General features: G+C 39.0%; 2 protein-coding genes across 4 annotated transcripts in view; both read left to right on the forward strand.

The window, feature by feature from the left end:
* On the forward strand, window positions 1-7,169 carry LOC129927834 (adhesive plaque matrix protein-like). Its single transcript, XM_056039361.1, has 4 exons — window positions 1-10; window positions 421-502; window positions 1,230-4,238; window positions 7,118-7,169. Exons 1-4 carry the CDS (start codon window positions 1-3, stop codon window positions 7,167-7,169), a joined length of 3,153 nt encoding a protein of 1,050 aa, XP_055895336.1.
* Window positions 7,086-15,761, forward strand: part of LOC106069324 (C-type lectin domain family 4 member M-like) — a 26,634-nt gene continuing 17,958 nt past the window's right edge. For all 3 annotated transcript variants that reach the window (XR_008779177.1, XM_056037201.1, XM_013228946.2), the window contains exons 1-2: window positions 7,086-7,285; window positions 12,262-12,426. Coding sequence is in view for 2 of the 3 variants with exons in the window: in XM_056037201.1 (XP_055893176.1) it covers window positions 7,186-7,285; window positions 12,262-12,426 (265 nt within the window). In the remaining variant the exon portion in view is untranslated. The remainder of the gene's footprint in view (window positions 7,286-12,261; window positions 12,427-15,761) is intronic.

Consider the following 15,761-nt stretch of genomic DNA (forward strand, 5'->3'; position numbering starts at 1 on the left):
ATGAATTCTGGTAAATATTAACTTACCTTGACAACCGAGCGTCATTGGATACTATACTACCCAGATATGTGAGGTGGTTTACCACGTTAAGGGGCTGTCCGTTTACGAGATACACATTTGAAACCAAAAGAAAATCCGCTGCCGAGGACAGAAACAGAAAATCTAAATCGACCACCGGCGGACAATGGTTATGCTTGCCCTGGGTGTGGCAAAATATGTAGGTCACAGCTGAGGCTGCACATCCACAGGAAATACTGCATTCCTCACTAATCTTCGGTCTTATTATTGTAGTGCAATGCATGTCAATGTTTAGTGTTCTTTCCCCTTACTTCAAGTGTGGTCGTTCATTTTCCAGAAGTCGATATCTCGATCTTCGCGTTTTACCCCTTTAAGACTTGTCCAATTTAAATTGAACTCTAGAGGACGAGAACAATCTAGAGCTAACAAACAATAAACATCCAAGAAATATTTGTACCAATAAGGGACATCATTCTGGAGTATGGTAGGAAGAGCATAAAGATCATTTGTTGGACATTTAAACACCTTCGGTATTTTGAAACATTTCTTTGGTAATTAAAGTTTGAATATTTCTTTTTCTAAAACTTTATTAAAGTGTTTAAAATGATAAAAAAATACTATAAAAAGACTAAGACTAAGACTAAGACTGCTTTATTGATCCTTACGGAAATTTGTTGTGATTACAAGGACTCGTTTCTCATATAAAGACAACACAACAGAAAAATACACATAAATACAACAGACAACATAAAGAGTTCATTCAGCGACTACACACAGGTATCTTGGTGCATTTCATGTTCCCTGATCAATGAGTGGCGGTGATAGAGTCTGACCGAGTGAGGTACGAACGAGTTTTTGTACCGCTCCGTTCTTGTTTTGATTGACAGCAGTCGCCCACTTCGCGACGACCTGGCGTACTTCTGATGGAGCGGGTGGCCGTTGTCTTCCAAGATTTTTTCGATTTTTCTTAGGCACGTTTGTTCAAAAAGTTCCTTTAAATGTGGTAATGTTGTGAGTGTAATTTTTGATGCTTTTTTAATGATGTTTTCTAGACGTTGCAACAGTTTAGATGAGGCGTTGCCTTGCCAACAACTTATTCCGTATGTTAGCAGATTTTGTACAGATTTTGTGTTAAATTGTTAAAAATAATAATAAAAAGTAATAACATGGGCGAAAATTAAGATTATTCATAGTAGTACTTCAGTTTACAGGTCCTCACCAAGTGATACTTTAGTTTACAGGTCCTCACCAAGTGATACTTTAGTTTACAGGTCCTCACCAAGTGATACTTTAGTTTACAGGTCCTCACCAAGTGATACTTCAGTTTACAAGTCCTCACCAAGTGATACTTCAGTTTACTGGTCCTCACCAAGTAGTACTTCAGTTTACAGGTCCTCACCAAGTGATACTTTAGTTTACAGGTCCTCACCAAGTGATACTTTAGTTTACAGGTCCTCACCAAGTGATACTTTAGTTTACAGGTCCTCACCAAGTGATACTTCAGTTTACAGGTCCTCACCAAGTGATACTTTAGTTTACAGGTCCTCACCAAGTGATACTTTAGTTTACAGGTCCTCACCAAGTGATACTTTAGTTTACTGGTCCTCACCAAGTGATACTTTAGTTTACTGGTCCTCACCAAGTGATACTTCAGTTTACAGGTCCTCACCAAGTGATACTTTAGTTTACAGGTCCTCACCAAGTGATACTTTAGTTTACAGGTCCTCACCAAGTGATACTTTAGTTTACTGGTCCTCACCAAGTGATACTTCAGTTTACAGGTCCTCACCAAGTGATACTTCAGTTTACAGGTCCTCACCAAGTGATACTTTAGTTTACTGGTCCTCACCAAGTGATACTTCAGTTTACAGGTCCTCACCAAGTGATACTTTAGTTTACTGGTCCTCACCAAGTGATACTTCAGTTTACAGGTCCTCACCAAGTGATACTTTAGTTTACTGGTCCTCACCAAGTGATACTTTAGTTTACAGGTCCTCACCAAGTGATACTTTAGTTTACAGGTCCTCACCAAGTGATTCTTCAGTTTACTGGTCCTCACCAAGTAGTACTTCAGTTTACAGGTCCTCACCAAGTGATACTTTAGTTTACTGGTCCTCACCAAGTGATACTTTAGTTTACTGGTCCTCACCAAGTGATACTTCAGTTTACAGGTCCTCACCAAGTGGTACTTCAGTTTACTGGTCCTCACCAAGTAGTACTTCAGTTTACAGGTCCTCACCAAGTGATACTTTAGTTTACTGGTCCTCACCAAGTGATACTTTAGTTTACTGGTCCTCACCAAGTGATACTTCAGTTTACAGGTCCTCACCAAGTGATACTTCAGTTTACTGGTCCTCACCAAGTGATACTTCAGTTTACTGGTCCTCACCAAGTGATACTTCAGTTTACAGGTCCTCACCAAGTGATACTTCAGTTTACTGGTCCTCACCAAGTGATACTTCAGTTTACTGGTCCTCACCAAGTGATACTTTAGTTTACTGGTCCTCACCAAGTGATACTTTAGTTTACTGGTCCTCACCAAGTGATACTTCAGTTTACAGGTCCTCACCAAGTGATACTTCAGTTTACAGGTCCTCACCAAGTGATACTTTAGTTTACAGGTCCTCACCAAGTGATACTTCAGTTTACAGGTCCTCACCAAGTGATACTTTAGTTTACAGGTCCTCACCAAGTGATACTTCAGTTTACAGGTCCTCACCAAGTGATACTTCAGTTTACAGGTCCTCACCAAGTGATACTTTAGTTTACAGGTCCTCACCAAGTGATACTTCAGTTTACTGGTCCTCACCAAGTGATACTTCAGTTTACTGGTCCTCACCAAGTGATACTTCAGTTTACAGGTCCTCACCAAGTGATACTTCAGTTTACTGGTCCTCACCAAGTAGTACTTCAGTTTACAGGTCCTCACCAAGTGATACTTTAGTTTACTGGTCCTCACCAAGTGATACTTTAGTTTACTGGTCCTCACCAAGTGATACTTCAGTTTACAGGTCCTCACCAAGTGATACTTCAGTTTACTGGTCCTCACCAAGTGATACTTCAGTTTACTGGTCCTCACCAAGTAGTACTTCAGTTTACAGGTCCTCACCAAGTGATACTTTAGTTTACTGGTCCTCACCAAGTGATACTTTAGTTTACTGGTCCTCACCAAGTGATACTTCAGTTTACAGGTCCTCACCAAGTGATACTTCAGTTTACTGGTCCTCACCAAGTGATACTTCAGTTTACTGGTCCTCACCAAGTGATACTTCAGTTTACTGGTCCTCACCAAGTAGTACTTCAGTTTACAGGTCCTCACCAAGTGATACTTTAGTTTACTGGTCCTCACCAAGTGATACTTTAGTTTACTGGTCCTCACCAAGTGATACTTCAGTTTACAGGTCCTCACCAAGTGATACTTTAGTTTACAGGTCCTCACCAAGTGATACTTCAGTTTACAGGTCCTCATCAAGTGATACTTCAGTTTACTGGTCCTCACCAAGTGATACTTCAGTTTACAGGTCCTCACCAAGTGATACTTCAGTTTACAGGTCCTCACCAAGTGATACTTTAATTTACAGGTCCTCACCAAGTGATACTTTAGTTTACAGGTCCTCATCAAGTGATACTTCAGTTTACAGGTCCTCACCAAGTGATACTTTAGTTTACTGGTCCTCACCAAGTGATACTTTAGTTTACTGGTCCTCACCAAGTGATACTTCAGTTTACTGGTCCTCACCAAGTGATACTTTAGTTTACTGGTCCTCACCAAGTGATACTTTAGTTTACTGGTCCTCACCAAGTGATACTTCAGTTTACAGGTCCTCACCAAGTGATACTTTAGTTTACAGGTCCTCACCAAGTGATACTTCAGTTTACAGGTCCTCACCAAGTGATACTTTAGTTTACTGGTCCTCACCAAGTGATACTTTAGTTTACTGGTCCTCACCAAGTGATACTTCAGTTTACTGGTCCTCACCAAGTGATACTTTAGTTTACTGGTCCTCACCAAGTGATACTTTAGTTTACTGGTCCTCACCAAGTGATACTTCAGTTTACTGGTCCTCACCAAGTGATACTTTAGTTTACTGGTCCTCACCAAGTGATACTTCAGTTTACTGGTCCTCACCAAGTGATACTTTAGTTTACTGGTCCTCACCAAGTGATACTTTAGTTTACTGGTCCTCACCAAGTAATACTTCAGTTTTCTTCAGCCCAAAGTACGGCCCACGACGTGGCTCCACCCTGCCGCCGAAATGTCGGCAAAAAGAGTTAAAAAAAAGGTTGAAAAATGTATCTATACTGTGACAAGTCAAAAACTCGCTGTCAGAGTCACTCAAATTTATCACAGCATTAATTATTATTTTTCATTATTTATCTATTTTATTTTAATTATTTCCCTATCCTATCCCCAATTTCTTCACCCGCACCACCTTTTCCGCTCCAGGCTAGACTTAGTTGACCACATTGGAGATAGTTAAGGCGCGTCCTTTCACATATCTTCCCTCGACCGGGGCAATGATACGTACAGACTCTTTGATCTTATCGGCAGGATGTCCGACAGCCGCAGTGGACACCACCTTGTGTGGAATGCAAGTCACTCCTCCCCCCCCCTTTCTCCTACGTCTCTCTTTGATCTAGGAGATTACTCGAGTCAAAGCGCCTCTCGACGCTCCCATCTTAAGGCTACTTCACCCACGTGTAAGATAATTCTTAGCCTAGGACATTTCCTGTGTCCGCCCGCACTTTCCAGGCTTATATAAAGTAAATTAAATCAAGTCAGACCCTCTCTTTCTCATTCGAGCTGAGCTATCGAGTCTGGACTACTTCATACATTCTCCCTCCTAGAGGAATACCTGGTGGTAAGTCGAACTTAATCACAAGTTCCATCTTAATTACTTTTGTGCTATTTCCACTGGATATTATCATGTGTAGTTTATTATTTCATTTATATTTAATTAGTGCATTGTGTATTTCTCACTGGCGTAAGTAGAAAACATAAACTTGTCCTATGTATTTATTTATGGATTGCATTAATCTATTAATGATACGTTGCTCAATTGATCGTTGACGCAACCATGTATATATTTGTACATCTTATTTTATTTTCTTTATCTCGGCTGACAACCGTGATAATTTTACTAGCGCACTAATACTGCGTCTAGAAAAGAGATACGAGTTATCTCCCGTGTAGTGAATTGTCTCCCCTGTACTCATTTTACTCTAATGAGAGTTGCGCCGCTTGAAGGGACACCCTCTCCATTCAAGCACGCTTCATTGTTCTCGACCCACGGTCATATGTAAACAAACCACCTGGGTCGCTGACCACCGCCCATTCCCCCCCCCCTTCTTTCTCTACCCACCTGTGTTGTTATTTCCCCTTCTATGTACATTTTCATATAATTATTTCCCCATTTTATGTACATTTCTATATTGCTACTATCTGCCATCTATTTTCCCAAATCCCATTTGTCATCATCTCCTCATTGTGCTCTAAAGCAATTTCACCAATCTGACGAATGCACCTCAGTCGAGGGCATCGATAAGATGCATGAGAGACATGTCCTAACTTGTCTTTATTTATCTGCAGCCTCCCTCAGGTGTCTGCCTATTGCTATTCACCTGCCTATTTATTTATTGGATCAACGATCTATTTACCTGCATCTGTGCTTTGTGCTATTCGGCACTGCACTTGCCTACTGAGATCTACTCAACTCTACCACTTGGCGCTATCGGCATTGCCCGCCTATTCGACAGCCCACCTGTCCAGCTATTAGGTGCGACGTCCCTATAGATTCAGATCTGTGTGAGACGTCATAGCTACGCCAACCCTCTGCAACTCACTGGACATATCCTGTCAACTACGCTGCCCACGGCAGATCCGCTCTGCCCGCAGTAACCTTGTGCCCACGGTAGCCGGCCACCCGCCCTACTGTGCCCACTACAGATATTAGATTTTGGGGATTGAGACTCCACAAGAACTATATCACCGGCGTCCCTCTATCCGCTAGAGCGCCACCTCCAGCTGCAGAACCTCAAGCCAGGACACAGCCAGCTGCGACATCAACAGGAATACCAGCTAAGTCAGAGGACAAAGTGACATACTCTCTTATTAGGTGCAAGAGTGATGATTAAATCTAGTATCATTTAGAGATAGAAGCAAACCCTCCCCCTTTTTATTCTTATATGTATATTTATGTAAATAAATATTCTTCATTTTTAACTTTTGTATCTATCTTTCATTGCTTTGTCTCGTTGCGTGTCTGCTCCCGATTCATATGCTGATAGGTTGGGGTGTGATAGCTTTAAAAATAATCATCCCCTAGACATTAAACGCGCCAAACAAACGTCACATTCCCCCACCTGTCACATATACCTACTTTATTGACCTGACTAAAACATTATTAAATTACACCTAGAGATTGGAGGATCTATTGGAATATTTGCCGAAAAATTTAAAATTCTTCTCACATTTTGGTTAGATAAATGAAGCCATTTTCCGATGCGTAAAAAAACTCAATAGCCATATTACAAGGTCGCCAAGACCTTCCTTTAGGGAACAGTACCAGGAAAAGAAAAGGCAGATAGAAAAAAGTGACGGGAGACAACATAATAGAATTGACGGGCCTGCCACTGAAAGAGGTTTTATCTAAGGCAAAAAAAAACAAACAATAAAAAACAGAGAGAAATGGAGAAAGACGATAGACAAATCTTGTGTGGTACCCCAACAGACTAAGGGACAGGTGAAGGTGAAATAAAGATAAAGTTGAAATATCTCATGACTCAATGTAAGTACTAGATCCCCGGGTTTTTAATAATATAGTTTCATTTCGTATTTGTACCCCTTTGGTCATGTGGCCCGCGACACGAGTGCCGGAAATTAAAATGGCCCGCAGGTCAAATTATGTTGTGCATCACTGACTTTAAAAGATTTAATACCCATGTATTTCTATTTGTCTCCAAAGAAATTTTTCTAATAATTAATTGTTAACAATGTTTTATTATTTATTTGAAGATGGGTATGTGTGTAGTGAAACAAACATTTAAATTGTTTGAAAAACAAGAACAACACCATTATGTTTGTCTGTTTGTATTTTAGGTTTGGCTGTCCAAATAAGTTTCTCAAATTTTCACAAAGTAGAAACAAATAAAGTTGTGCACCAAGCAATGATGATTTTAAATGCCATGAGTCATCTTGACTGTGCCAGAGAATGTTATCTGCAGAAGTGTGCCTGCTTCTCATTTAGTAATCATATTTGTTCCATAGGTAAGTGATTTGCTGTCAACCTGTGAAATAAATATCCTTTAAAAAAAAAAGCTTATCTGAAAGGGAAGAAATCCGTCCTTAAAACAATATCTACTAATAATGAACACGTTATTTCCTTTGTTCGATATCAAGTAAAATAATTAATTACCAATAATATATTGACTAATTGAGTACTTTTGTTTATTAATTTATATTTTGTTAGGTACAATTAATAATTGTTTAAAGTATCAACTTGATCGGAGAGTGAGTGAGGGAGAAATAGCGTTAACAATTATTTTAGGGGACTAAACCTAACTTATATGTGAATACTGAAGTATTGGTTTCCCTTGTTTCTATTAAACAAAAATAACTAACTACCAGTAATTAATTGATTAATTAGTTATTTTTTAGCGTCCCCCGAAAGGGGAAAAGACGCTATTAGTTTTGTGTGGAATGCCCGTCCGTCCGTCCCGTTTAGATCTCAAAACTAGAAAAGATAGTGAAAATTTGACATCTTAATATTTTATATTTTAGACCAATCAAAGTTCTGATGCAACGGCTACTTTTATCTTTTCTAAAAGCGAATCTAATTTTTTTAATCACTTATACAAGCAGGTTTTTCATAAAAATACACCACTTTTACAACTATTCACTATTAATAGTAACAAACACTGGAGGCTTTTTAGTACACTGCTTAACAACTACAATATTTTTAACACATTTATGTAAAAGGATTTAGATTTTTGTCAAAATTTTTTTTTTTACATTTGTTTTGCTAAGTTATATAAGTTTTGTCATACTAACTACTACATATACAAAAAAAATGTTTTCTTTTTTTTAAAGAGAAAAAATCTATTTAGTATAATTTATTTAGTATTAATCTATTAAGTATAAGTCGGACATAATTTAAAACAACAATTAATAAGTAGTTTTTCATATTATCGCGTGAACAGCAGTGTTTGCACTCAGCCATAGTACACTTAACTAAAGGATTTAAAAAAAAAAATTCTTACGGATTTGAATAAGAGATTGACCCTTTACAAAACAATTTGATCAATTAGACATTCATTATGAGACTTTAGTTAGGCCAGGTTCACATCTAACTTCACATTCACTTTCACATATCTTTTGGTTTGCTGGACCGCTGGGTCACCACACAAGATCTGTCAACCTTCTTTCTCCATTCTTCTCTCTCATTTTTTCTTTGATAGAATTTCATTCTGATGTTCTTTTCTGAAAATATTGAAACCTGCCTTTTTACCTGCCTGTGTCGACAGTTAACGAGGGTGTCATGTGGCCAGTAAAAAGCCTCTAATTTCCCTCATTAAAGTCAGATATTCTTTAGAGTTGGGTGGACTCAAAGTCGATCTTGGGGGTCGATTTTGAGTTTGTGTTTCCACACAAACTGTCTTTGTAACCTTGTTTTTTTATTGATTAGTGTCTTGTCTATGTCAATGAATAATTGTGCAAAGTTTCAGCTTCATCCAAGATTGGGTGTGGGAGAAATAACGTGTACAGACTTTTTAACAGACAGACAAACAGAGTGAGTTGTAAAAAAAGTACATTTAATTATAAATGATGCACTTTTATAATAAATAATGTATCGATCTAGTTACGTAACCTATTCTCTCTCTCTTTCTCTCTCTCTCTTTCTCTCTCTGCCTCTTAGTCTCTATCTCTCTCTCTCTCTCTCTCTCTCTACGTCTCAAGCCATCATTATTATTATAGCTTTTATATAGCTATACTTTCATGCTTATAGCATGCTCAGAGCGCTTTGGTCCGATCTTATTTGTGGACCAAAGGGGGGGGGAGGGGGTATCTAGGAGTTGGTTTTCCGTGCTGCCTTTAGGCGCTCAGTAAACACAACTCTGCCCGAGTCGGGTGTCGAACCTCGAGCCCCCTTCTAGGTTGCCAAGCCAAGTTCAAACGTACTTGGCCTCCCACCATCACAAATTCTAATATCCAATTCAAATGAATACGTCCTATAGCAATGCAACATTGGGGGCGGGATAATATCTCGAGGAGAACTGGGATTTAGAATTTTAACATTTTTAGGATCGACTTTGAGTCCACCCAACTCTAATAAATATCTGACTTTAATGAGGGAAATTAGAGGCTTTTTACTGGCCACATGACACCCTCGTTAACTGTCGACCATAAAACATGATCGTAACATTATCTACTCATAGATCGCAAGGTCTGTAATCTACTTAGTTAATACAGCATTACTCCCTGTCTAAAACAACGCCACTGACATCTTTATTGTTCTGACTAGTCCTTCATTCCTAACCTAAAACAAATTATAAAAAAAAGCAGCTTTACTACATAACATGAAAGAATGAACGGGATTTCCATTGAAAGATATTCTAGTCAAGGCAACATACAGATTGAAATGGAAAAAGGCGGTCGACAGAGCATGAGTGGAGCCCGAACGTCCAACAGACTTAGGGATTGGTGACGATGATATCTATATTGACGACTTGAAACACGTATCAATTTATCAAAACGAAGAGCAATGATTGTTTAAGTAGTGCCGAAAATGTTTTGTGCCAAAAAAAGGGGGGGGGGGGGTTCTCTGCTCAGCTCAAAGAAACACGCATAATGCAAGATATGTTATTTGGAATTGGGGGGGGGGGATATCTAAGTAACTTGCGCTGATAATTTTGATTAAATGAGCGTCGACCTCATTCATGCACTCGGGGGATTAAATTTAGCATTTGCTTCCGATTTTTCTAGTCGGTTGATTAGCTGGTGTTGGGACTCAAGAGTCTAACACGGTGTCTCCTAAAATACATAAAGGCTATATAAGAGCTTTAACATGTGATCAGAGTGAAGTGCGAAATGTGTAAGGAGAAAAACACAAAAAAACAGTTAAAAAATAAAGCTTATATTAAGCGCACTAGCGGATACAGAACTTTGGAGTGGGTGGGGGGGGGGGGCATTTTTTCTAAACCCTAACCCTAACGCCCAGTAAACCATAACAATAAGCATAAACGTGCGTACAGAATTTTTTTTAAAAAAAGCAGTGTTTCTGAACCTTCGGCGAAAAAAAAAGCCATGTTGAGGCCTTTCTCTTGACAGCTAGGAGTCTGTAAGCTCCTCGAGTGGTTATCTGGCCATAGATTTTTATCTTCCGCTTTTTTAAGGATAGTTATCAGGTCATCATGAGTTCCAATCGCTGCAGTAACCCTGTCTCTGATCTCTTGGTTTGTGATGCGGTCTTTAAATAGAATCCATTTATCTTGTACGACAATAAAACATGCACAAAAAAGTATCTGCCATGGCAGTCTGAATTTGTATTTCTTTGGCAATGTTTCTCGTTAACTTGTGTTACTTTATTGTGATGAAAACAAAGAGAGAGAGACTCAATAAAACAACAACAACGAGGGAATACATTGTTGACTCTTCTGACATCTTTTATTTCTTGTGCGAAAAATAAGTATTCCTAACGTAAACGTTAAATACCTAGTTTAACGGCATACCAGTGTCGCAATGTTGTTCACGCCGGAAGTGGTAATGGTCTTAAGCCCATCATTACCTATAAAATGCTTACAATGGGATGCGTCTCAAACAGCCTCTGACAACCAGTCCAACTCCTGGCCTTCACGACCGGTTCAGATACTGAGCCTGACGGACCCGTTACCACAGACAGGAGAAGGGGCAAAGGCGAGCAACTGGCGCCTAAACCAGTAAGCTTCGGGCAGGAGGGGCTCGTTAGCCTTGGTTGGCTACCCATCTAGGAGAAGGAAAACTCTGAATCCAAACCTCCGCTGCCTTGCGGCTATACACAAACGCGGGAAATGCTTCGGGAGACAACCCTGAGGAAAAATCAGGAGCTGGTGACCCTTAGGCAGATTGTGACACACCCTGCTACAGCCTGGCAGAGCCTGCGGCGCTACTAATCCCAAACTGTACCGGATATTCCGTTCATTTTGTCACATCAGCTGCGCGGAGAGGGGGGGGGAACTGCTGTGTGGGCGACAACGTTCCGACCATAAACAATGCCCAGGCTTTCATCTCACTTAAGTGTGCCAGATGAACCATAGTTTGTTCTACGACTGAAGGAGGCCAATGTTTTTAGTGTCAAACAAATAGCAGGGGAGTTCTTTCTAATATTAACTTCTTATGAATAATTTAACCGGACTTATTGTGAGAAATTTAGTTCTACAGTTTCCCCATGGCGTTTATAATTATGACAAATAGTTTTCAGACTAGTGGATCGGCAGCTGATAAATATTGACACGAAGTTACGATCGTCGTAAAGATGCCATTCTTACATCTTAAATTATAAACGATAAGGGATATTTTACGAGGCCGTAAATATTTTCTTCTATCATTCATTCAAAAGTACATTGTTTTATGCTTCAATAAACATACATTTATCTGATGAGGGCATTTTTTTTCTTCTATTTAACGATTTAGCATGTGTTAATTGTCTAAATAGTCAGGATCCCACCTGTAAACGCTATCTATTCTATCAATACAAATGTATTTATAATAATAATAATAATTTTATTTATAAAGCGCTGTTAACAAACAAAATGTAGGATCAAGGCGCTGTGATAACATTGGAATCACAAACACGAGAACTAAAATGACAAACTAATCTAAAAAAAGTTTTAAACAGCTAGGTCTTAATGTTCTTCTTGAAAGTGGTGTAGCATGTTGTCTGTCTGAGATCATGTGGAGTGGGTTCCAAGCACTGAAAAAGCCAGCAGACCGTAGCTTTCCTTAACCGTGGGTCACAGAAACTGATGACCTTTACATCATTTTCCCCATAGATCACAAGGTCTGAAAGGGAAACTCTACTTTTTTTTTTTTCTTAAACCTACCATTACAGGAACCTTACAATTTCAAGGACCTTATCATACAACATGTCATTAAAACTGAAAAAAACAAACTTTCAGATCTAAATACCGTTTCCAACTGGGAACCTATGTGACCGACGCTAGAACCAATACATAAAAATCTAACATTTTGTTTTTTTCTTATTCCAGGCAAATGTAATTCATCCAATACTCCCACTGGTCCAGCTCAAGAGATTTATGTTTCATGCTTTAGCAGCGACGGATTTACCTTCATCACCATTGGTTCAGTTAGCGCATGCGTGTGGGTGTCAACAATCGAAAAAAACTATACTACTGCCAGAGATGAATGTAGAGGTAAATTCAAAAAAAAAAAATATTCACAAATATATATACATCATTTTAAAATAGGACCTACCCCACTCCGCAACCTTCTTACAAAGCTTATATCAACTCAGTCTGTCTCTCTGTCTGGTAAAAGGTGTGTATAGGTGTCTTTTTTTTTTGTCTATTTGCATCGATCAGCGACAACGCAACTTCAGTTTTAGTATTATGAGTGGGATGACTTCCTGGTCGGTGGTTTACGCTCTAGAATTTCGTCTCAATGGTCTAGGGTTTGAAAGCTGTCCAACGCCATCCCCCAAAGTTCAGGGGATGTTTGGACTACAAAGTCATTATCTTCATTTCAGAAGGAACATTCGAAACATGTCAAACAAAAACGCGTTGAAAAAAAAAGAAGATGGTTAGGAGCTTGTGTTATAGGAATCTTTGAACAACTTTTAGAATACGAACATTTTGTTCTTGGAAAGAGTTGGAACAAAACGTACACTTGACTTTTATACATGAACGAGTTCGTGTTTTTAAATCAGATGATATGAAATAGGATAATAATACGCTAATGCAGTAAAGAGCAGAGTAAAAGGCGGACATCTCACAAATTCGACTGATACCTTACGGACGGAGGACACGACCTAAACAAAAAATACGAACATGTCCTTCTTTTGACTGATCTTTATTAACCCTAAACTTTTATTTTGCATAGTCGTGCTTCTGTGCTTTTATCGTGTGGGCAATGATTTTTTTTTAGAAAGCTTATATCACGTCACTTTGTCTGTCTGTCTGCCTGGTAAAAAGTTTGTTCACGTTATTTCTCCGACACCCCATCTCGGATCAAGCTGAGATTTCGCACAATTATTTCTTTTGCTTGACAACACAAGAAGCATAAAAAAAAAATAGTTAATTAACTATTGGTAATTAACTATTTTGTTAAGTATCTCGAACAAGGGAAATACATTGTACTTGACTGAAGTGGTGTTATAAGCTTAATAAGCCCCCTTTATAGGTCGTCGCTTCAAAGTAAGTTGAAACAAACAATACATAACAATACAATCTTCTATAGTCATAAGTACCACACTAGTAGAGTGGTTAGTATGTTGGTTTGAGCCTTGAGTTCAAAATTCGATTATTGTAAAATTCTTCTTCCTCCCCGCTCCAGTTTTCCCAACTGGTCCAAGTGCTAGGACCATAACGTAGTGAGAAAGCTCAAAGCAGGAAATAGCGGCACACGAAAGCAATTGGTGAAAACAATATTTCGATCACTGGCGGATCCAGGGGGGGGGGGGCGGTAGGGGCTTCCCCCCCCCACTCGGCCGACCCCCCCCGGGGGGGGGCGGAAGAATTTTAGTATAGAATTCACACAATTTGTATACGAATTTATTACTTATGTTAATAATATATACTAATTATTTATATTTCAACCTATTTTTAGATTATTCGCCCCCCCCCTTCTAGTATTTTGCCGATTTCGTAGGGTCGAGAGGGGGCGATGGCATCAATCCGCCCCCCCCCCCACCATAAACTTTCGAGTGGGGGAGGGCGGTCCTATTTATTTGTAGAAATCACAGCTTACTAACAGAATCAATTAAATATCTATATGATTAAAACTTGTTATTGGTATTTTAACCGGTCTTTATATTATGTCGTTCACCTGTTGGCCGATTAGAAGGGGAGGAGCGAATACCTCTACTGCCCTTCCCATCTAAACCCTTTGTGTGTGTGGGGGGGCGGTCCTACTTTTATGGAGAAATCATAGTATGTGAACAAAATTAGTCGAATATCTATATAATACAAACAGGTGGAAGTGCGATACATGCAATCCCCTTCCCCCCATAGGACAAACCAATACTTTTTCTTTTTGTATTATAGTAAGAAATTACAAAATTTAAAACTTCTGTCACTAATATAATTTATATATGCTATAAAGTAAATTCTTATATCGAGTCGCCCAACCCCTATTCTTTAATGCAAAATGCAATCATTAGCAGAAATTATAAAAAGGAGCGAGGATAATTGTTTTCATTTTACCGCCCTACCCCTTTCCAGACAGAGTTTGTGTAATTTCACATGAATTTATCATAACTATTTTAAGAAAGACTTTGCTTTGGAAAAGTTATAATTCAAACGAAAATTTTCAATATAACAGTCACGGTTGAGATGAGTTCAAAAGCCAGATAATCTTTTCCTAGTCGACTTTTTCCAACCTTTATTCTATCTCATATTTTTCTAGTTAAATAAATTTAGGACTATAACTCACAATTTATACATCAATTTTATGTAATATTATTAATCGAACTTTTTTTTTCGGCGGCGATCCTCAAAGCCTTAATCTAATAATGTGGGGTATCTTATCTTTTCAAGGAACAAATCGGTTGTATTTGCAATGTATTAAGGGACTATAAATTCATAATAGAATATTTTTCCACATTATTCAAAAGGCCCTTTTTAATAGAATGAATAATGAGCTGTAGATGTCAGGAGAATGCGTTTCAGCCGTGAAAAGTGCAGGTAAACGCTTTTGGCGTCGGGGCTTCGCCCCGAACCCCACTGATAGATAATGAGCTGTAGATGTGAAAAAGTGCAAGAAAACGCTTTTGGCGTCGGGGTTTCGCCCCGAACCCCACTCATAGGTAATGAGCTGTAGATGTCAGGAGAATGCGTTTCAGCCGTGAAAAGTGCAAGAAAACGCTTTTGGCGTCGGGGCTTCGCCCCGTATCCAATGATAAATAATGAGCTGTAGATGTCAGGAGAATGCGTTTCTGCAGTGAAAAATGCAAGAAAACGCTTTTGGGTGTCGGGGCTTCGCCCCAAACCCCACTAAGGTAGCTTACAGAGCTCTCCCAGGCCCCCAAGCTTGCAAGAGAAAGGCCTCAACATGACTGTTTTTTTTTCTGTTTTTTTTTCGCCGAAGATTGAGGAACAGTCGTATTTTATTCTCATATATCGAATATATATATATATATATATATATATATATATATATATATATATATATATATATATATATATATATATATATATTGTTACGAATCTCACTATCCAGGCTCTCTGCAAACTGCACCATACACCACCAACTTAAAGAACTTGACAAGTCAGGGCTCCAAAATAACGTAAAGGTTTAATGTCCATAAATAACAGCCAATACTGTACAATTGGCAGCACGTAGAACAGTACAAATAGCTCTGCGATAACAAATATCTCTCCGATAACACCGTTCCGCCGTATCAAGTCTTGCACTGGCCTCTCCGTCTCGTTCCGGGCTTGCACTGGGTTCAACAGTTCGGGACTGACTTCACACACTTGGGCTCGTTGTGTCGGACTCGATCACAGACCAAGATCAAGACGCCGTTCGTCTC

This window comes from Biomphalaria glabrata, chromosome 8, assembly GCF_947242115.1.
Source record: "Biomphalaria glabrata chromosome 8, xgBioGlab47.1, whole genome shotgun sequence".
Classification (NCBI taxonomy): domain Eukaryota; kingdom Metazoa; phylum Mollusca; class Gastropoda; family Planorbidae; genus Biomphalaria; species Biomphalaria glabrata.

Coding starts and splice junctions, on each gene's coding strand:
- LOC129927834 (XM_056039361.1), top strand. Junction 503..1,229: donor GGACATCATTCTGGAGTATG/GTAGGAAGAGCA, acceptor TTCAGTTTACAG/GTCCTCACCAAGTGATACTT. Junction 4,239..7,117: donor TCAGTTTTCTTCAGCCCAAA/GTACGGCCCACG, acceptor TTTGTATTTTAG/GTTTGGCTGTCCAAATAAGT.